The sequence below is a fragment of the Microcaecilia unicolor genome, chromosome 2 (genome assembly GCF_901765095.1).
Source record: "Microcaecilia unicolor chromosome 2, aMicUni1.1, whole genome shotgun sequence".
NCBI lineage: Eukaryota > Metazoa > Chordata > Amphibia > Gymnophiona > Siphonopidae > Microcaecilia > Microcaecilia unicolor.
The window spans coordinates 220,325,787-220,349,540 of NC_044032.1; the positions used below are offsets into that span (position 1 = coordinate 220,325,787).

The 23,754-nt window shown below is 40.4% G+C and overlaps 1 protein-coding gene across 1 annotated transcript in view; it reads right to left on the reverse strand.

Moving 5' to 3' along the window:
- VPS13A (vacuolar protein sorting 13 homolog A) overlaps positions 1 to 23,754 on the reverse strand; it is a 556,982-nt gene that overhangs the window by 401,069 nt on the left and 132,159 nt on the right. Inside the window, exons 15-16 of the mRNA XM_030193720.1 lie at positions 19,799 to 19,931; positions 10,968 to 11,062 (exon numbers count right to left, since the gene is read on the reverse strand). Of these exons, the coding sequence (XP_030049580.1) occupies positions 10,968 to 11,062; positions 19,799 to 19,931 (228 nt within the window). The remainder of the gene's footprint in view (positions 1 to 10,967; positions 11,063 to 19,798; positions 19,932 to 23,754) is intronic.

The following is a 23,754-nucleotide window of genomic DNA, read 5'->3' on the forward strand; positions in this document are numbered from 1 at the left end:
TTAACTCTGGGTCATGTTCCCACTTGCAAGAAGAGAGCTATAGTCTGTCTTAGAGAGCATCTGTGGATCCAACTTGCCCAGAGAATTTTCAGCCTGTTTCAAATCTGTTTTGTTTCTAAACTGACCAACAAAGTAGTATTCGATCAACTCATGTCTCACTGTGATCAGCGATCTATACTCAATCCAACGCAGTCTAATCCATAGCACGACTAATATTTCGCCAAAGTCGTTATGCCCATATCAGCCCTCTCCTGATGTCACTTCACTGGCTCCCTATCCGTTTCCGTATAAAATTCAAGCTCCTCTTATTGACTTATAAGTGCATTCACTCTGCAGCCCCTCACTACCTCTCCACCCTCATCTCTCCCTACACTCCTTCCCAGGAACTCCGTTCACTAGGCAAATCTCTCCTAATTGCACCCTTCTCCTCCATCGCTAACTCCAGACTCTGTTCCTTTTGTCTTGCCGCACCTTATGCCTGGAATGGGCTTCCTGAGCCGTTACGTCTAGCTCCATCCCTGGCCGCCTTCAAATCCGGGCTAAAGGCCTACCTGTTTGATGCTGCTTTTGACTCCTAACTTGTCACTTGCTCGTAACCTTTATCTTGTCTTCCTCTCTTCAATAGCCCCTTTCCCTATGTGTCCTTTTGTCTGTCCTACCCTTATCCTTATTGGTCCTGTCTGTCCTGATTTAGATTGTAAGCTGTTTTGAGCAGGCACTGTCTTTTCTTTCTTCATGTTCAATTGTGAAGCGCTGCGTACGACTGGTAGCGCTATAGAAATGATTTATAGTAGTAGTAGCAGTCCAGATTCAGAACCCATCATAATACAGAGACCACAATAACAGCTTTTCTCAGCAATCTTTATTCCTTTCTTGATAGAGGAGATATTATTTTAAGTTTCCCTTAACCTATCAATGGCATTTGATCTGGTCAGTCATACTCTTCTGTCTCAATTACAGAATATACGTGTGTCAGGGTAGGTTCTAGACTGGTTTAGATCCTGTCTCACTGAGTGCTTCTTTTTTGTAGGTACCTCCAACTCTGTTTCCTCAGTACTTTCTTACTTTTGGTGTTCCTCAGGATTCCATCTTGTCACATTGCAGTTCAATATTTTCATACATCGACTTGGGTGAATCTCTTCATAAAGGCAGTTAATAAATCCCAATAAATAAATACTGTAGGGGAGTCACAATTGACCGAGGGGGGGGCGTGTCAAGATGGCGGATTGACTGGAGGTTGCCTCTCTAGCTCCTGAACTTTTCCGTGGTGCAATCTTTTTTTTTCTTGCTTTACTATTTTCTTTTTGCCTAAATGCCGCACACTAAGCGGAAAGGAGCGGTCAAGAGCATACCGGCAGTGGCTCCGGAGGCCGCTCTGTGTCAGACGACGCTCGACAGGTATGCCACCAGCACCCCACGATTTGCCGGTTTGAGTATTCCCGCGGTGAGAGACGTAGGTGGAACGCCACTCTCACAGGGAAGCATAACAACATTGTCCTCGCCGGAATTAAATCCTCCGCCTTGCCCAGCGGGTCTCAGAAGTGAGCTAGAAGCCCCGGAAGTGTCCGAAGATGGCATGAGGGGAACTCTTTCTGCCGGAACTCACACTGAAACGTTGGGGAAAATTATCAACATCGAGCAGCAAGCTCACGAGGCGATAACCTTAGAATCTATCTGGGCTGCGATACAAACCCTTACAACAACAGTTGCACCAATCGTGAGTAAACTAGACTCATTGACTACTGCCTTTGAGACTTTTAAGAAAGATTCGGAAAAGGCGAATATAGCCGTCCAAACGGATATCTCTAACCTAAAAGTAAAAACAGATATGCTTATCAAAGACAAATTAATGATACACCGAAAGATTGAACAATTTGAAAACTATAATAGGCGTTTAAATCTACGCCTTTTGAACTTTCCAAGAGCTTTAGAATTAACAGCGGCTGCAATGTAAAAGATACTTGATTGAAGTGCTTCAATATTCCCCAGACCTGATTCCTCCATTTTGCAAAGTATACTACCTTCCCGACTTAAAGCGTGGAGAAAAATCAAAAGAACCTGATGGTTTACAAAATTTGACTGATTTTCTTGAACAAACTGATACTATAGCACTAGAAAGGAAAACTTTATTAGTTTCGATGGTGTTTGAACAAGACTTGAATTCCTTAATGAAAATATTCTTCAGAAATTCAACAAAAATGTTTCTTGGTGATAGAATTTGGATCTACCCTGACGTGGTGAGAACCACTCAGGATAGACGTAAAGCCTTTTTGGCACTTAGAGAGGAGACACGAAGCTTGGGGGCTAAATTTCTTCTTTCTTATCCCTGTAAATGTTTAGTAAATTACCTTGATAAGAAATATGTTTTCTTTGAACCGGTGCAACTGAGAGAATTTTTGCAAATGAAAAAAGTTACCAGTTAGTATTCTGAGAAGTAAAAACTTGGATTTATTATGTTAATTCGTGGAAATCTCCAGGCCTTCTTTGTTAGTCCTTTTTTTTTCTTTAAAATATATACCACCGATGTTTCTTAACGCCCCCGTTGTTTGATTTAGGTGGTCTAAGAAAGAGTTATATATCTTCATGTTGATTTCCTTAAATATTACCTACTCTGAATTTCTGTAACAAGATGTAAATGCTTGTATTTAAATTGTGAAATTTAAAATAAATAATCAAAAAAATAAATAAATAAATAAATACTGTAACACCGTTTATGCTGGTATCACTAAAGCTCAAATTCACCACCTCCAAACACTACAAAATACAGCAAGTATACACTGTAAGATCAGGAAATTTGTCTCTTGCTTCACTATTAGCAAAACTTCATTGGCTTCCCATTGCCTTTATGTTTGCTTTAAAATTCTGTGCCTTAGCCATAAGGCTGTCCACCTGAATACACCATCATTTCTTTCGTTTCTGAGAATCCCATATGTGCTGAACCTCAATCTTAGATCCTTTGACAAACACATATAGTATTGCCATCTGTTAAGGCACATTATGAATCTACAGGAAATGTAGGGGTTTTTTTCTTTATGGTTTATCACCCTCCCCCACTATAAGAACAGAAACTTCCTTTTCCAGATTTCAGTCACTACTGAAGACTTATTTCTTAGAATTAAGATATAAAATGACACTGAGTATAATTGTTGTATTGCAGATAGTCTGTACTGATTCTTTTATGTTTAAACAATTTTTCTTGAAGTATCACAAAACAATACAGTTTCCAAAAGAAGACAAATGGCTATGTGCAACAGGGTTTCCCTGTCAGGTATCTACTGATGGATTGCAGAAGATGATGTGGCGACTGACCAAATAAGATTGTTTACTTTTTTTTTTTATTGGAGATTCTGCAGTATTATGAACTATTTCTGTTTACAAGACTACAATACTTCACTCTGTTTTTCTTATTGTGGAGTTTTTTGGCCAGTGATGGTTTATGTACTAGTTCTATACATTTGTGAGGAGAGTATGGGTTTGTTCATTGAGGTCTTTTTTCTCCACTTTTTTGATATTTCTGATTCACAATGTAGTGTGTGTGGACGCAAGGGGGTGGCCGTTTGTCTTCTTTTGTAAACTTTACTGTTTTGTGTGAAAATGTATTTTAGCACATGTATGAGAATGCTGTGTACTGGAACTTACTACAATGTTCTAATAAGCATTTTCTACATCGAGGCATGAATATGAAACATGCAGAGGTCCCATGGAGTTTGTTGCTTTTAAATAGGAGGTATTGTATACACTATAAGATTAAGAACACAAGGTGCTAGATCACTTGAAGCCCTGTAAAAAAACAGTTATATTTGATAACTGAACAGCTATATATGTCCTGATCTCCCCAGGCATACAGGCGGTTGTGACCCAGTCGGAGGGAGAAGGGTGCTAGTGTAGAGCATGAGCGGCAGGTGCAGGCAGACCTGAGCTGTGCTGGGGATAGACCCTCTAAGTGGCCGCATGGTAACCCCAGGCGGGTGGATAGGCGTTTTGTGACAAAAGGATTAAAAGATCTTTTCTTCATATTGGAGACCCTTCCAGCCTACCCTTAAGGATAAAAGGAACCACAGTAAGATACCAAATGTCAGTAGATAAAGACCTGCCTGGTCCATTCAATGTGCCCAACAAGGTAGCCAGAGTTGAATCTGGCATTCTGCACAGGTTCCACATCTTCATGATTAAACACTGGTATATTTAATTTCTATATCTTCCTGCCAATTTTGGGGCACAGACTGTAGAAGTCTGCCCAGCACTGGTCCTACTTCCCAACTACTGGAGTGACCAAAGCCCACTCTAGCCCTGATCCTGATCTGTCTTTGCCATTTAACAGACCCAGACCATAGAAGTCTAACTGGTATTAAGTCTTATTTTACAGCCTCTGAAGCTTCCATCAAAGCTCACTCCAGCTATGAGGTCAATTAAGATTTGCTTTAATTGATTCCATCCTTTTTCCATATAGTGATCTTCTGTGTTTATACCACACATTCTTAAATTCTATTACTATTTTTGCTTTTCACAACTTCCTGCTGGAGAACATTCAAGCATCAACTACCCTTTCTGTGAAAAAAGTATTTCCTGATGTTGTTCCTAAGTCTCCCACCCTGCAACCTCAACTCATGCATGACCCTGTCCTTTCTTTCTTTACAACTACCGTAAAATCCGTCCCTTTCTTTCCGAGCACTCTACCAAAATCCTCATCCACACCCTTGTCACCTCTCGTTTAGACTACTGCAATCTGCTTCTTGATGGCCTCCCACTTAGTCACCTCTCCCCTCTCCAATCGGTTCAAAACTCTGCTGCCCGTCTCGTCTTCCGCCAGGGTCGCTTTACTCATACTACCCCTCTCCTCAAGTCGCTTCACTGGCTCCCTATCCGTTTTCGCATCCTGTTCAAACTTCTTCTACTAACCTATAAATGTACTCACTCTGCTGCTCCCCAGTATCTCTCCACACTCGTCCTTCCCTACACCCCCTCCCGTGCACTCCGCTCCATGGATAAATCCTTCTTATCTGTTCCCTTCTCCACTACTACCAACTCCAGACTTCGCGCCTTCTGTCTCGCTGCACCCTACGCCTGGAATAAACTTCCTGAGCCCCTACGTCTTGCCCCATCCTTGGCCACCTTTAAATCCAGACTGAAAGCCCACCTCTTTAACATTGCTTTTGACTCGTAACCACTTGTAACCTCCTCTCCTCCTTCCTGTACACATTAATTGATTTGATTACTTTATTTTTTGTCTATTGGATTGTAAGCTCTTTGAACAGGGAGTGTCTTTCTTATACGTTTGTGCAACGCTGCGTACGCCTTGTAGCGCTATAGAAATGCTAAATAGTAGTAGTAGTAATCTCATCCGGCCCCATGGTTTTGTCCACATTCTTCTGTGAATGGTGTGAGGTCTACTCCACTCTCATATATGCTTTTGTCAGCTGACAGAGGTCCTTCTCCAGCATTTCCTTCTCCAGCATTTTCTTCTGTTAAGTATATGGTTAGTATATCCACCTTTTCCTTATCACTATCCACATATCAGTTCTCAGCCGCTTTCAGTCTCATAATTCCACATTTTCCTATGTCATTGGTACACACATGTATCAAGACAGCCAGTTCCCCCCTAGCACTATATAAAATCCTACCTAGGTGACAGGCAAGGTCTGCCACCGTCACAACAGGCAGGTAAGTGACCAGGCAATCCTTATGTCCACCAGCCACCCAGCTATCTATATGCCTAATGATCAATTAAGGACATTAATGAACTGGTTGGCTTCTTGTACACAGTTCTGCTATGATCAACTGGCTGCTTCTCTCTGTTCCACAGTCAAGTCTTTACAGGTTAGAATTACTGCAGCAACTTTGGCCCTTTTGGTCTACCTCACTAAATCCCATATGCAAAGCAGCTATTTAGCCCTCTCTTCATACATTCACTGCACATTGTCTGCATCAGGCTTCAGCATAGAAGTACTTTTGGTCAGTGCTTACTAATCTAATCAGGAAGTATTTTTTCACAGAGAGAGTGGTAAATGCTTGGAATGCCCTCCCGCGGGAGGTGGTGGAGATGAAAACGGTAACTGAATTCAAACATGCGTGGGACAAACATAAAGGAATCCTGTTCAGAAGGAAGGGATCCTCAGGAGCTTAGCTGAGATTGGGTGGCAGAGCTGGTAGTGGGAGGCAGGGATAGTGCTAGGCAGACTTATACAGTCTGTGCCAGAGCCGGTGGTGGGAGGCAGGGCTGGTGGTTGGGAGGCAGGGATAGTGCTGGGCAGACTTATACGGTCTGTGCCCTGAAAAAGACAGGTACAAATCAAGGTAAGGTATACACAAAAGTGGCACATATGAGTTTATCTTGTTGGGCAGACTGGATGGACCGTGCAGGTCTTTTTCTGCCGTCATCTACTATGTTACTATGTTACAATAGCTGTACCAACTCTTCCCCCCTGGGCAATATTTATTTATTTATTTGTTGCATTTGTATCCCACATTTTCCCACCAATTTGCAGGCTCAATGTGGCTTACATTATGCCGTAATGGCGATCGCCATTTCCGGATAGAGAATTACAAGTGGTATTGCATTAAGGCAGATAAATGGTACAATAGAATACAAAGAGGTATTGCATTGAAGTTCCTGAATGACAGAGTTATAAAATAAGTTAGATAATCAAATATAGAAAGTTCATTTCCGGCATGAGAGATACAGTTCATTTTGGCATGCGAGATAAAGTGGTAATGTGTACTTCCTACACCAGGGGTTATGCTCTCCTTTTAGGAGACCTCCCTCCTCCAAGGCAGCAGTGCAGCTGCCAGACCAGAGGTGGTGCTTCTCTACAACGTCCCTGAGGGTCTCCTCTATGTACCTCTCTGTCTCCCTCAGCTCCTCCAAGTTTGCTACTCTAGCTTCAAGAGAACAGACTTGTCCTCTGAGAGCTAGGAGCTCTTTCGATTGAGGACACACATATAACCTCTTGCCAACTGGGAGATAATCATACATATGACACTCAATGCAAAAGACTGGATAGCATCCTTCTCGCTGCTGGACTGCCTTCTGCATCTTAGTATTATTGAGTTGTTTAATTAAAACTTGATAAAGTAGTAGGGATATTAGATTAATATAGAGAGCCTTAAGATTATATGGTATTTTGTGTGATTTATTTAGTGTTTTCTTCTCAGAAAGTAATTAAAACTCTGTAATGAAACTCCTCTTGTTATCCTAATTGATTAGAAATTATTACCATAAATGAAGAGATGTGATAGGGGTGTGTGGTTATGAAGACAACTAGGCTGTGTTGTGACTTCTAGAGGCTGTTAGTGCTGTAGCTCTGGCAGAAAGTTCCAAGTTTAGTGGGGAAAGGATTTTATACTATGGATAATAAAGTTTGCTTTATTAAAATTCAAACTGTCTTTAAGCAATAAACCTACAATTCCTCTTTTATCCCCAAATCTTTAAATCACCAAAGCACAGAGCAAAATAATTTTCAAGGTCACAGGACTTTATAAAGGACACACCCCCCCTTATACTATGTCTAGACCTGAGCAGAGTATGCCTACATCATACGCTGCACCTTCTAAAGCACCCTATCTTTTAAATAAGAGTCCAGTCCTCACAACAATGTCCCAATTTTTTTCAGACAGTGAGCAAAAAAAAAATAAAGAATTTATCTGAAATAATCATGTAGTCCAAATGCAAAAAATCCACCCAATACCCATACAAAGTGCAACAACATCTGCATGTGCAGAGAAGGGCGACAGAAATGGTAAAGGGGATGGGACAACTTCCCTATGAGGAAAAGCTAAAGCGACTGGGGTTCTTCAGCTTGGAGAAAAGACGGCTGAGGGGAGATATGATAGAGGTCTATAAAATGAGTGGAGTGGAAAGGGTAGCCGGGAAGCATCTGTTTACGCTTTCAAAAAAATACTAGGACTAGGGGGCTCGCGATGAAGCTACAAAGTAGTAAATTTAAAACGAATCGGAGAAAATATTTCTTCACTCAATGTGTAATTAAACTCTGGAATTCAATGCCAGAGAATTTGGTAAAGGCGATTAGCATAGCGGGGTTTAAAAAAAGGTTTGGACAGCTTCAAAGGAAAAGTCCACAGACCATTAATAAAATGGACTTGGAGAAAATCCACTGCTTTTTTCTGGGATAAGCAGCATAAAATGTTTTGTACTTTTTTGGGATCTTGCCAGGTGTTTGTGACCTGGATTGGCCACTATTGGAAACAGGATGCTGAGCTTGATGGACCTTTGGTCTGTCCCAGTATGGCAATACTTATGTGCATATGCTGATTCTGAAAATCTTGAGATCAACAAGCAGCTCTCTTGCTAATCCAAAGGTGTTTCGATGTAACTTCTCTTGCTTCTTGGTTGTCATTACTGAGATTTCTGACAATACTGTTGAAGATTTAACCACTCTGGAAGCAGACAAAGTTATGCTGAAAGACCTTTGGATTAGGATCAGCTTCCTCTAGAGTATGGGTTCTCAATCCAGTCCTCTGGACAAACCCAGCCAGTCAGGTTTTCAGGACATCCACAAGGAATATGCATGAGAAGTTTGCATGCATTTCTCCATTGTATGCAAACCTATCTCATGTCTATGCATTGTAGATATCCTGAAAACAAGACTGGCTGGCTGTGTCCCAAGGACTGGGTTGAAACCTCTACTCTGAAATGGCCACAACCTCCCAAGTGAGAAAAGAATAGGTCATGTCGAGAGAAGCAGAGTGGTCTGATGGTTCCTAATAAGATCTACAGTTTTTCCACTTTTCTGCATAAAGAGATTCCCCCTCTACATACAGCATTTCACTGAAGGCATTTTGCATGTCCTCTCTCCCCGAGGGGCATACTGGGAAAGTTTGCACTTGACTTCAGTCTATGATGAAGGGTATTAGCCTAACATGTTGGCAAAATCATTACCCAACAATGTTCTAATATTTAAGCTCAAAGCATTGTCGAACAGACATCTTCAGTTTTTAGGACCTCTTTAACATTGGCTCAGTTAGGACATCAGTGTGGGAGCTAAATATGGCTAATTTCAGGTGTGTGAAAAGAAATCCGCCAAAAAATGGAGAACTCAAGAAACCCCACGGAATACAACAATCTAAAATAAAAGTGGGAGGACGACCAAGGATGCCAAAGACTGAGAAGATGTATAATAATAGAGAAGTTTATTGAAGTATGGAGTCTCCATACTTCAATAAACGTCTCCTATTATTATACATCTTCTCAGTCTTTGGCATCCTTGGTCGTCCTCCCACTTTTATTTTAGATTAATTTCAGGTGTGGACTGGACCTGGAACTTATTTACAAGTAGCACTTGTAGGTGTTCCTATATCTAAAATGGCTTTCTACAGAAGATGATGGACATGCATTGCCAACAACTAGTTTGATATATTCAGCTACATATGACGACTATGAAGAGTGTAGTAAGCTCTCTTGGAACAGGCAAATTAAATAGAATGGTGTTAGTCATCTTCCAAACATACACTGGCGAGAAAATGTCCTCTGGCAAGGAATGATTTACTGTGGAGAGTGCTTTGAAATATGATATGGAGACAACTTTCCCTGAAGCTAACTGTTTTAAAGCGCATGGTTAATTCAACTGGGGGAAAAAAAAAAGAGCGGAGACAGAACCAGAATGAAGCAGATGGTACCGGTTTCAACCTAACTGAAATCAAAAGCCACACAATGTGGGATGCAAATACATATGACACTGATCTTTCAAAGAAAATGGCATCAAGAACAGCATAGAGGTCCACAAACAAATGGTGCAGACAACTCATCAAAATAGGGGAGGTAGCAGTCAAAACAAACAAAATTCAATTATGTATAATTTCAACACACCACAAAAGGATCCAAATAATACATAAAACATACTTAAAATCTGACATTGCCATATGATTTGTTTCTCTTATTTCTGGGCAGGGGTGGAATTATTGAGATATTCCACTGCCAGCCTGCAGGTGACTTCATACTTAAGGGAAATTTATGGGGTGAACCTCTGACCTCTACCAAACAAGTGCCCCTTCGATCATCCTTTCAACTCAGCCTTAGAAAGTACCACAGTTCCAGGATCAGCCTAGCAGGGGAACAGACATCCTCCGCTGTATTTTGGCCATCAGTGGAAAAAGCTCCTGTCTCAAGGTTTCCAAGCAGTGATGTCTTTTCATGGAAGGTAGAGCTCACCTCCACGCGTGAGCACTTTAGAATAGCGCAACCTACTTTACATCTCCTTGCTCTGGAAGCCATGCACCAGTGAGATGTGTCAGTGCTTCAAAACCTTTGCTTAGTGCTAACTCCTTCCCTGCTTTGTGCTCAATAGCCCACAATCCTTTTCTCAGCTTGCAAAGAAAGCCAGATTCATCACTTTTGTTCCATTCCCTATCTTCCAGTCAGAACCAAGGTAGTCAAGGACCTCTCTGGCATGGCACTGGCACCAGTGTTCATTACTACTCCTTGTGGTGCACATTGAGTCTTCGGTGCCAACTCCCTGAACTTCCCTGCCAGGTAGGCATGCAGGCTAACCTCCCAAACCTGAATGCCTAGGGTGACATCTGTGCACAAATATTATAGTTCAAAACATCAGTCAAGTATACACTCTCTTCAAAATTGGGGCATAGCTTGAAGCTCCTAGTCTGCTTTTCTGGTCTGGTGGCAAAAATCAAAATAAATTCATCTACTATGTTACTATGTTCAAATGAAGAAGAAATCTATTTTGTAGACATAACTACAAAAAAAAGAAAGGCCAAATGGACTGCTGTGTACCCATGACGAGTGGGAAAAAAAAATTGTGTATTAAAAAAAAAGATATTGGAAACAAAATTGGTAGAGTAGAGCTGAAACTAGAAGACGTGCCCCAGAATGTATTGCAACATCATGGCTCAGAGTTAGGCAAAGGTACTCAATGATTATTTTCTTCAATTCTCCCAGTCAAGCATAAAGGTTAAGGCAGAGAAGTCTGAACTCTGGCAAATTAGCCAGATCTTACCGATTTGGGCAAAGTTGGATCAACAGATGCCTCACTATATCCAATAGCTGCATAGAGTTTATTCTTTTCTTCAGGTGTCATCAACTCTTCAAAGCCTGTCACATTAAAAGTCATTAGTAAACATTTTCTAAAAATAAAAGCTAATTTGCATTTAACCGAAAATATTACAACATAGCATAGCACTGTAAAAGCTTTTGCTTTATGGTCTAAAAATAAATCCTGAGTTTCAGTTCTGGTCTCTAGTTAAACCATTTTACTGTACTTTTAACATATCTGAGGCAAGCTTTTCAGAAGGAAAAGGATAATTCTAAAAAGCTAGTCAGAGATATATTTAGTCCAATAAGAAGAGATAACCTATTGCTTCTTTGTTGGCTCTTATTTCAACATATCCAAGTAACGTAGCATGACAACAATTCTCTGCTCTAGTTTTATATCTGCAGTAATTTCATACTTTGAGACCGTATATTTTTACTTGGTTTAGTTGTACGGTAATTACCCAACCTTCCATAAGCACACCAGTGTATCTCTGACCTCAAAAGCATTAAACTACACATTCTGTCTATGCTGCATAATGCTCTAAGGCACGAGAATGAATTGTGCTAAATCCAGCTCGTGGTAAGTTTAAAGAAAATTATGCATTTATCCTATCTAAATAGTTAGCATGTACTCATTTTAGGAAATTCAGTTTTTAGCTAATGAAAAAAAAAAACAAGGAAATGATAATCAACTGGCTATACATTAATAGGCAAGGGTAAGTAAGTCACACAAAAAAATGTCATAGTACATAAGACTAATAGTCTACTTAGCCCAGCTTCCTGCAATAGTTGCAGATCCAGGTCACTTGAAAGTACTATATATAAGACCCCATTAAGGACATCCATTCACTATTGTGCACTCCCAATTTTGAGTTTTCCAAGGGTACGTGGCTAACAGCTATTAATGGGCTTGTCTCCCAGAAACCTGTATGTTTTTTTTTAAATCCAACTCTACTATTAGCCTTGATCATATCCTCCATCAACAAGATTCTACAGCTTAATTGTGAGATCAGATCTCCACTGGCAATAATTTTACAATATATCAGGGAGATCCCAAATACTAGTTCATTATGCACTGTGTAGACCAGGGATATAGTGTGCACTGCAATTCTGGAGGGCCTGGGGGTGGACGGGAGGGGGAACACAGTCTCCTCCCCCTGGGCAGGGCTGCCAAGAAACACAGCACCACCTGGGCTGGGCTGCCCTCCACATTAGGGCCCCCCCCCCCCCCCCCTGTGTATTGGGACCTGAATGATTGCATTAACATGAGTTATCTGGTTAACGCAATCATCCAGGTCCTAGCACACAGGACCAGGAGAGAAAACAGATCCGGAAGCAGGCAGGCAGAAAGAAGCTTGCTGGTGGTGGCCTCCCTTGGAGGCCAGGCCCTGGGAATTTTGTCCCCCTGCCCCTCCTCTCAGTGGCCCTGCCCCAGGGCATGTTAGAAATACCTTTGCTGATAGCGATACTGAGAAATTCACTGCCAAGCTGCTCCCCTCCTCCTCTTGCTGCTACAGGAAACAGGAAGTTGGTGGTGTGTCTCCAGCCAAAGACTCCAGGTATCCCCTAGCATGCTCAGTTCTTGCATAAACTGAGCACATGTGAGGAGTCCTGGGTTGGCACTGGAGGCACACCGCCAACTTCGTTTCTTGCAGCAGCAAGGGGAGGAGGGGAGTGACTCCATAGTGAATTTCTTTGCTGGCAGGACTTCAGCAACCCCACCAGCCATTTAACGGGTGCTGCAGGTTTGGAGGGAGCCTGAGTCCAAAAAGAGGGTGGGTGCCGAGGCTCCTTATGGCTACGTCACTGGTATGAACAACAAATCAGTTAATATACAGCTTTATTAATGCTATCTATGCAGCCTAGCTAAGCAAATTCCACATAATATTAGATAACAGGAAATTTTATTTATATCCCACATTTTCCCACCTTTTTGCAGGCTCAATGTGGCTTACAATACATCATTAATAGTGGAAGTACAATAGAAAATAGGCATTTAGTGTTACAGAAGGATCTTGGGCTACATGATAATGATCAAACATGATAGTAATATAACAAGTAAATGATGTAAGACAGTTCTGAATATATGTGGAAGAGTTGTGTGTATTCACATTGGTTGATCTTTGTGGTATGTCTTGTTAAAGAGATGGGTCTTCAGTAGTTTGCGAAAGTTTGTTAGTTCGTAAATCGTTTTTAAGTTGCACGGCAATGCATTCCATAACTGTGTGCTCAAGTAGGTAAAGTTATGAAACTGTACCCCTCTACCACAAAGGATAACACTGGTTTTGGAAGAGACTTGGAAGTAAAGCAAAGCAAAGCAATGTTGTTCATTCGTAACAGAAGCAAAACTGATGATGCACATAAGTTGTGTTATATTCTGTACATTATTCATTCACTTTGTTTGTTTGTAAGCCACATTGAACTTGAGTCTATTTTGAGCTAATGTGGGGTATAAATGTCATGAATAGTATAAATGTCATGAATAAATAAAATAAAGTGAGCATCATCACATCGCTTTCCCTCAGCTCAGACCTTAATATAAAGTTCTGACCAAGCACATTCCTTACTGAAAACAATGGTCTCCTCATCTCCTCAGTTAGTTTCAAAGCTCAATGCAAGCAACAGGGATTGTGTGTCTTACCAATCTTGCTGTCTACAGAAAACATCATCAGTTACAGATGAATAATATTGCTTTTTCTGTCAACAAACAGTTCTGAGTCAGACACACAAGTAGGTAACTCTCAGCTTAGGGCTGCTCAGTCAAATTCTATTTAGCAGCCTACACAATCAATTGCAAGAGTTGCTAGCTCATAGGGACAGATTAGTAAGCACTGACCAAAAGTACTTCTATGCTGAAGCCTGGTGCAGACAATGTGCAGTGAATGTATGAAGAGAGGGCTAAATAGCTGCTTTGCATATGGGATTTAGTGAGGTAGACCAAAAGGGCCAAAGTTGCTGCAGTAATTCTAACCTGTAAAGACTTGACTGTGGTACAGAGAGAAGCAGCCAGTTGATCATAGCAGAACTATGTACAAGAAGCCAACCAGTTCATTAATGTCCTTTCCTCCCCCCCCCCCCCCCCCCCCCAAACTGGCAAGCCAATTCTATTAGGATCAAATAAAATGAACTGAGCCAACTTTCTTATCAATTCTATTTTAAAGTAGAATGTAGAATGTGAAAGCTCTTTTACAATCTACACTATAAGAGCTGCCATACTGTGTCAGACCAAGAGTACATCTAGACCAGTAACAGTGGTCAGTCCAGGTCACTTTATCATCTTAGCCTTCAAACCTCAGAGTACCAAAAAGTAGCAAGATTCAATGCTACTTATCCTCAGGAATAAGCAATGGACTTTTTCTCCAGGAATGTGTCCAACCACCCAAGTACATTAACTGCTTTTACCACTTGCTCAAGCAATGAGTTTCAGAGCTTAACTATATGTTGAGTAAAAAAAATATGTTCTCCTGTTTTAAACGTGCTATGTAACTTCATGGAGCATCCTCTAGTTCTTTACTTTTTGAATTGATAAATCGATTTGTGTTTTCCCATTCTACTCCATATCGCCCCCTCAGCCATCTTTTCTCCAAGCTAAAGAGCCCTAACCTCTTTAGCCTTTCCTCATATGAGAGTCATTCCATCCCCTCAATCATTTTGGCTGCCCTTCTTTGTACCATTTCCAATTTCACTACATCCTTGAGATGTGGTGACCCAAACTGTACACAATACGATCTCACCAAGGAGCAATACAGAGGCATTATGATACTCTGTTTTATTTTCTAATCCTTTTCTAATAGTTCCTTTTTTAGCCGCTACTGCACACTGACCAGAATATTTCAACGTATTATCACCAATGAGCTTGAAATCTTTTTCCTTGGTGGTGACGTCTAATGTGGAACCCAGCATCACGTAGCTATAATTTGGATTATTCTTCCCAATGTGCATCACTTTGCACATGTCCACATTAAATTTCAACTGCCATTTGAATGTCCAGTCTTCCAGCCTCCCAAGGTCATCCTGCAATTTTACACAATCCACATGTGATTTAACAACTTTGAACAATTTTGTGTCATCCACAAATTTGATCACCTCACTCGTCATTCACAGTTCCAGATCATTTACAAATATGTTAAAAAGCACTGGTCCCAGTATTCATCTGGCACTCCAATAATCACCTTCCTCCACTGACAAATTGTCCATTTAACCCTACTCTGTTTTCTCTCTTTTAACCAGTTCTTAATCCACAACAGAACGTTGCCTCTGATCCCATGGCTTTTTAATTTTCTCAGGAGTCTCACATGAAGGACTTTGTCAAAAGCTTTCAGAAAATTTAGATACACTACATCAACGACTCTTATTTTTTTTGTTATATTTGTACCCCGCGCTTTCCCACTCATACCAGGTTCAATGCGGCTTACATATTGTATACAGGTGCTTATTTGTACCTGGGGCAATGGAGGGTTAAGTGACTTCCCAGAGTCACAAGGAGCTGCCTGTGCCTGCATTTATTCACACCTTTAAAAAATGTAGCAAGTTGTTGAGGTAAAATTTCCCTTGGCTGAATCTCTGTTTACTCTGTCCCATTAAACCATATTTGTCTGTGTGTTCAGAAACTGTGTTCTTTAAAATAGTCTCTACCATTTTGCCCAGCACAAATGTCATTTACCCATATATAGTTTCACAATCACCCTGGAACCCTTTATAAAAATTGGCATTACATTGGCAAACTTTCAATCTTCAGGTTTCGTGGACGATTTTAATGACTGGTTAAAGTAGTAGTAGATCTACAATTTACAAGGTCATTATTTTTTAAACTCCTTCAGTACCCTGGGGTATATACCATCCGTTCCAGGTGATTTGAATAGGGTTTTGGACTGAAGGTAGGGTGCATTATTTCCTAGATTCATGTACCTGAATGTAACTTGCCTTAAAAAAAGGTGCGAGTCAAATCCTAAACAGTAATAAAGAAAAATACAATTATTTCTGGTAAGAACTGCATGAAAGGTTTGTATATTACCCATGCCTGAAGTTCACTTACTTTCCTAGCTGAAGTGACTGCTGCTAAAATAGTACCTTCAACATTCAGAGATTCAAAAGGAGACTTCCAAAGGGATGCAAGTATCAAATTTAGTTCCCATGATACAGGAGAATTCTATACTGGTGCCTTACATGAAGCAGACATTTCATGAAATGAGAAAACAAGGCAGGCTACAAAATCCAATATGAAGAACAGAAGATAAGCAGACTATGTGAAAACTAGTCTTTATTTACCACTTTTAACTACCAGATCTAAACAAGGAGATGAAATGAGCCACAATATGTTATTTTCATGCTGGAAGGTTATCCACTGGATCTTAAGCCAAGAGCACACTTAGGTGTGCTCTAACGAAAGAGGTTTGAAGGCTACGATGATAAAGGTTGTACAGATACTGTAGTATCATCATAGGCACATGATAGCATCATGGCCATTAGTAAAGCAACAGATTTTAAAAACTATTACACTTAAAAGCATGTTCATCTAGGGGAAGGTCTCCAACAGCTATAAGCATTTCTTGGATAGGCTGTGGAATACTGAAAGCAGAAACTGGAGATTTCTCAATTTCCAAGATGTGAGGGCACTTCAGGTCTGCATTGAAAAAAAAAAAAAAAAGAGCCAGCTCTCAGTTCAGTTATCAGTGCTGGAACAGCAACAAGTTTTTTTTTTTTTTTTTTTTTTTTTTTGGAAGAGGGGGTAGAACTCCTAGGCTTTCAAGCAGAGGGAATAAGTTCCATCATGGCCAATAAAGTACTCTGAGAATTATGGTGCTTCAGCTTTATTGGAACTTGTGTAGTACTATCAGTATGAGAGAAACTGGAAGGGAAGAATTGAGGAATGAGCAAATCCATGGAAGTGTTAGGGCATACAAAATTATATGTAGGGGAAGCTTTGCATTCTTTTCAATGGGAAAAAGATCAATTCCTGAAAGAGAGAATTCAGGTGTGTCTAGAGACCACTGGTAAGAATGAAGCAATCTACTTACTTTTTTGGTTAATTGATTCTGTGGCTCAACTATCTAGCTGCTGTTAGCTATAGCAAAGTTCTGGATTCTGGGCTTGCTGTCAAAGCTCACTCCAACCTCGATCCTGATCTGTTTTTTGCCATTTACAGGTCCCGGACCACAGAAATCTGCCTGGCATTGGTCTTATTTTCCAACCTCTGAAGCCACTGTCAAAGCTCACTCCAGTTACGAGGTCATTTAAGTTTTGCTTTAAATGTATTCCATCATTTTTCTATGTAGTGTTCCTCTCTGTTTATCCCACACATTTTTGAATTCTGTCACCATTTACTTCACAGCCTCTTGTGGGAGGACATTCCAAGCATACACCACCCTTTCTGTGAAAAAGCATTTCCTGATGTTGTTCCGAAATCTCCCATCCTGCAATCTCAATTGATGACCTCTAGTTCTACTGCTTCCTTGTATCTGAAAAATATTAGTTTGCATATTAACATCTTTTAAGAATTTAAATATATTATCTCCCTAATCCCTACTTTCCTCTAAGATATACATATTGAGGTCTAAGCCTCTTCTCTTTTGGCACAAACCCCATATAATTTTTGTCGTCTTCCTCTAAACCACCTCAAGTCTTTTGATGTCCTTAGCAAGATATGACCTCCAAAACTGAACACAATACTCCAAATGGGGTCTCACCAATGACTCATATAGGAGCATTAAACATCTTCTTTCTTCTACTAGATATGCCTTCCGTTATGCAGCCTAGCATATTTCTGGCTAGGGCCACCACGCCTTGGCACACTGTTTCTTTTTTGCCTTAATATCTTCCAACATTATCACTTCTCAAGGTTCCTCTCCTGGTCTATGTTTACTAGCCTCTCACCTCTTAGCAAATAGAGCTCTTTTGGGTTTCTATACCTCATGTGCATCATTTTACACTTCTTCGCCAAACAAACCGTTCTTCTAATTTTTTTAGATCACTTCTCATGTTGTCCACTCCCTCCGGGTGCCCACTCTGTTGCAAATCTTTGTGTCATCCTCAAAAATGCAAACTTTCCCTTCTAACCCTTTGGCAATGTCACTCTCAAATATATTGCATAGAATTGGCCCCAATACCGATCCTTCGGGCACTCCATTACTCACCTTCCTTTTTTGAGTGAATTCCATTCATCACCATCCTTTGGCATTTGTCAGTCAACCAGTTTCTAATCCAGTTCACCACTTTGGGTCCTAACCTCATCCCATTCAATTTGTTCACAAGCCTCCTATAATGAACAGAGTCAAAGGCTTTAATCCAAATAGACCACATCCAGAATGTGTCCTCAATCAAGTTTTCTGGTCATCCAGTCAAAGAAAGTCAGACTCGTTTGACACGATTTTCTTTTTGTAAAACCATATTGCCTTGGATCTTGTAAGCCATTGAATTCTAGGAATTGTACTATCCTTTCCATCAGCAGCACCTCTATAAATTTTCCTACCACCGAAGTGAGGCTTACCAGTCTATGGTTTCCCACTTCTTCTCTGTCACCATTTTTGTGGAGGGTGGACCACATCTGCTCTTCTCCAATTTTGTGGAACCTCCCATGTTGCCAAGGATCTATTATACAAATCTTTAAGCGGGACCACAAGAATCCTCTTTGTTCTACTTCAATACTCTCAGATGTATCTCATCCAGCCCCATGACTTTGTCCACTTTCAGGTTTTCATAAACAATTTCTCCTGTGAACAGTGCAATATCTACTCTACTTTCAGATCTGTCTTTTTCCAGGACACAGAACGCAGAAGAGAAACATTTGTTTAGTATGTCAGCCTTTTGCTCATCACATAGTCACATATCGGTTCTCAGCAGCTTTCAGTCACACAATTCAATTTCTAGCCTTCCTCTTTCCCCAACATACCTGAAAAAAAAAAAAGCCTCGTCACGTCTGTCTCTCTAGCTATTATTTTCTGTCTGCACTTTCACTAGTCATATTTCTCTGTCCACTTCTTTAAGTTTTATGTGGTATTCGTATCTATGTTCTTTCTGCATTCTTCGATACTTCATAAATGCCACCTGTTTTGCCTTTATTCCTCTATACTTCATAAATGCCACCTGTTTTGCCTTTATTCCTTCAGAAACTTGTTTGGTGAACCATATGTTTCCTTTTCCTCTTGCTTTATTTTCCTTACATAAAGATCCATTGCCATTTTTACTGTTCTTTTCAGCTTGGACCACTGACTTTCTTCTTCTTTTATATCCTTCCATCCTGATAGCTGTTTCCTCAGGTACTCCCTCATTTTACTAAAGTCAGAAGTGCCCTTTTGTTTACAGAAGCAAAAACAACTCCAAGTGTCTGTATGATTGGGCTTGGATAGCTGGGTTTCTTGTATGTATGAAGTGCTTGTGTCCTTACTCTGATATTGGCATTCCTTTCTCTTAGCTACATTTTAATTTGTAAACCACTCTAGTCTTTGTGAAGAGTATAATATCAAGTGATGCAAACTATTAACTATTATAGGGACATTGTTTATTGATGTGCCAAGTGACAATGCCACAAGGTCAAAGCTGTAGTGCCACTTGTCTATGCATTCTGCCAAAAAAGTGTGCCTGGGGTACTTTTCTTGCCTCAAATGTTTGGCTTGAGAGTTATGAACAGCAAAGGGAAGGATTTGTTGAGCAACCTAGCTTGTCACTGTTACCTAAAACTAAACTCATAGATTCCTTAGAAATTTGGTAGAGAATAACATGATTTTATTGACCTACAAATGAAACTAATTATGTTTTATCACAAATATAGTAAACAATGGACTACAATAGAGAGCTCACTTCCAGATTTTGCTTCTTGCTGATTTTCACTGCATCCTCCTGACCAGCCCCACATCCAACCAAACCAACCCTTATTGTTCTCATCTTCATCTTTAACTCCAGGTCGGTAAATCTTTAATCCAGCCTTGGTTGCCTATGATATAAAAACAGGAAATAAGAAAAAAAAATATGAATGGCATTCTAACTCAAATGTAGCAGAACCAAATTCAAAGGAAAAAAAGTGTTCTAAATAGCAGTTCAAGCTTCCATGATGGAAAACTAATAGCAAGCAGATAGGCATGGAATTAAAAAAAAAACCAAACAGTTCAATGGCAATCAGTCTCATTCTTCTTCATAAGAAAACAAAGCCAGTTTGGAATCGACTAGCCTGAAGAAAAAGAATATCACTGTTTAATTCATCCATATTTCCTTATGGAGTGACCAACTCTAAACACAGGGGCACATCAGCACGCAATGCAATAATAAATGTTGACTAAGATCAATGCTATTCTGTGGGTAAGAACAAGCTGTATTTCATTTTATTGTGTTTGACAATTGTAGTCTCCTTTACAGTATGGCATGGCAGAGTTAAAAATACATGACAATTTTTTTTTCATAAAGTAAACAGTTGTGCTCTCGTGATGGCACTCGATATTACTGTCTTTTTTATGTAAAAATGTACAAAAAGAGCTTGAGAGTCAGGATAAGTTTTTCTACATGTAGTCAACTTGTCCTATAGTAGCCTTTTTTTGGGCAGCAAAGAGATTAGAGCTTCAGTGGGGAAACATTTTACCCTCACCCCCTCTTCTGTCTATTGGGGTACAGACAGGATGTAGAGAGAACGCGTTGCCTTTGAGGCTTAAGCCCAATTGACTGTGTTTAAACGCCAGTTAAAGGACTACTTGTGCTTGGCCTATCATTGTGGAGAGCTGGGACTGAATTGACGGTTTTTGTTATTTCTAGGAAGACAGTTTCCTAGTTAGCTTTCTTTCAGTGATACTGTTTTAGTGTTTTGTTGTTGTATTAGTTTTTTTATGTATGTACTACTGATCTCTGCCCTGAATAAGGGTGGATTATAAATAATAAAATATAAACTATATATACATAGGGTGGAACTGGAATTAACAGATCATCTTATTCACTGTGCAAGGCACACAATTGTATCTTTATGGAAGACTTTCCCCATCTTTGCCTCATTGGTTCCCCAAGTGGCAGAAATCACCACAACTGAAAACTTCTTTTATACTCTGTGGGGGGTGGGGGGGAGGTGGAATCAACATTTACAATAAAGTTGAGAGTAAATTTTGGAAGGCCCAGGAGCAACATGCTCAGTGACTAGCATAATCAGTTCAATCATCTTTGTACAGCAAGGCAAGTGCTGATGTTATCTTGACGTTTTTCTCTGAAAATATGCCACTGGTTCATGTTCTGCTACTTTTATATACTGTTCAAAGCCTGTTAAGTTAAATAAATAGTTTTAAAACAATAGCACTGTTGTCTACTGGAGAACACATCTACAATTAGAGGGAGAAAGGAAATCTAGCTTGCTTGACCTGAGTGCTTTCTGTATTCATTATCTTATTTCTGATGGTGAAGTGCAGAGATATATCCAGGGTTTTTCCCAGGAGACCAAGCTCCCTGTAACACTGGGTCCAACTGACTGCTTTATACATTGCTTGGGTGCCCAGCAAGTTCCTGGGGCAGAAAAGCCTGCTGAATTGCCACTGGAAACAAGAAGAGCAGTGCTGTTGTTGGGGCTCTAAACCTCAAGGCCCAGAGCAGAGTTCCACCTCACTCTATTAAGGTCCCAACAGGCCTGTTGTCTTGGGGAATCTACATGACCATCCCTACAGGACCTCCAAAGGCAAGAAGAGGAGAGTCTATAGTGGCAGCAAAGACACTGGGTAAGGTGCAGGACAGGCTGAATGTGGATAGACAAAAAGGATGAAGTCTGTCTTTAAGCTGGGTTAGCACCAGCATGTCTATACTTGGAAAAAGCTGCACCAGGATTCTCTCCTACGTTTTTCTTATCTGGTGAAGTTCAAGATCTTACAAGGATCACCAGGTTTGTTTGCACTACCTGAATTTGTTTTACCATGACCAACTCAATTTGGATAGCAATTTCAAAATTGGGAAAATCATTGATTGGACAAATGCACAATATATACCAATTTGCAAGGGTAATGGTAAAATTAGGGAGCCATGGAAACTTCAGGTATACAGACTTGTGAAGAATCAGGAGGTAGGGGATGCATTGTTTAAAGAGAGTTTAGCCTTACAATATAGGGTGGAATAGAGAGCAAATGTATATCTTATATATTTTTCTAAGCTCCCTACTATATCACCAACTGAAAAAGATACTTGACAGAAATACTATAATGTTTTCAAGAAATGATACCACCCATATCCAATAATTTACATCCCCTCATTTGAATAGAGAATAGGTTGATTTGACAGGAACAATCCTTTATAAGGCAATAAATCTCACATCAATCTTACTGTCCCAATTACTGTCAAATACAGAGAAGTTAAGCCATGTGGAGTCTGACCAAGGATTCTTGGCTCAAAGTATTTCTCTCAGACAGTGACCAGTCTAGGCCACAAGTACCTGGCAGATCAAATCTCTCATAGCTCATTTCATGGGATAAGCAATGGCTTTCCCAAGTCTATATGGTTAATAGCTTTAAGGACATTTCCTCTAGAAGCTTGTTGAAACATCTTTTGAGAGTAGCTCCATTTGCTGCCTTGACCTCATCCTTCAGCAAAGTTTCTCATGCGACTTCTGAGAAAATTAAAAAGTCATGGGATAGGAGGCGATTATTGGACAGCATACAGAGTAGGGTTAAATGGTCATCAATGGAGGAGGGTGAATAATGGAGTGCCCCAGGGATCTGTACTGGGACTGGTGCAATTTAACATATTTATAAATTATCTGGAAATCGAAATGACAAGCGAAGTGATTAAGGGGTCCTTTTACAAAGCCACGGTAAAAAGTGGCATGCGGCAGTGTGGGCGCGTCTTTTAGGCAAACACTGGGCCATTTTTTTAATCATGGCTAGGAAAAAGGCTATTTTTTAACGGGCCGGGAAATAGGCCTGCACTAATATTAAAACTAGCGCGCGTCTATTTACGGCCTGAGTCCTTACCGCCATCCACTGACCTAGCGGTAAGGGCTCACATGCTACCCACGCAGTAACCATGCAGCACAAACCAATGTAGGCGCGCTACAGGTTACCACCCGGAACACCCCCTGTGGTAGAAAATTACTTTCTACTAGGGGACTCAGCGCGAGACAAAATCAGACCACCGGGGGACATGCTTCCCCGGCGGTAGTGAAGATTTGGCGCGTGCTACCCACACGTTAGCCCTCCCATACCTTTGTAAAAGGGACCCTAAATTTGCAGATGACACAAAACTATTCAAAGCTCTTAAAACACACGCGAACTATGAAAAATTGAAGGCCTTAGGAAATTGGAAGACTGGGCATCCAAATGGAAGATGAAATTTAATGTGGACAAATGCAAAGTGATTCAGATTGAGAAGAATAATCCAAATCATAGTTACGTGATGCTAAGGTCCACCTTAGGAGTCAGCACCCAAGAAAAAGATCTAGATGTCATCGTAGACAATACATTGAAATCTTCTGCGCAGTGTGCAGTGGTAGTCAAGAAAGCAAACAAGATGCTAGGAATTAATAGAAAAGGGATGGTAAATAAGTCCAAAATTATAATGCTGCTATTGCTCCTTGGTTCAACCTCAACTTGAGTACTGTGTTCAGTTCTGGTCTCAAAAAAGATTTAGAGGTATATTTTCAAAGCACAAGACTTACAAAGCTTCATAGAAACCTATGGAACTTTGTACATCTAAGTGCTTTGAAAACGAGCCCATAGTGGAATTAGAAGAGGTTTAAAAGAAGAGCAATCAAAATGATAAAGGGGTGGAAATCTTCTCATATGAGAAAAGGCTAAAGAGGTTAG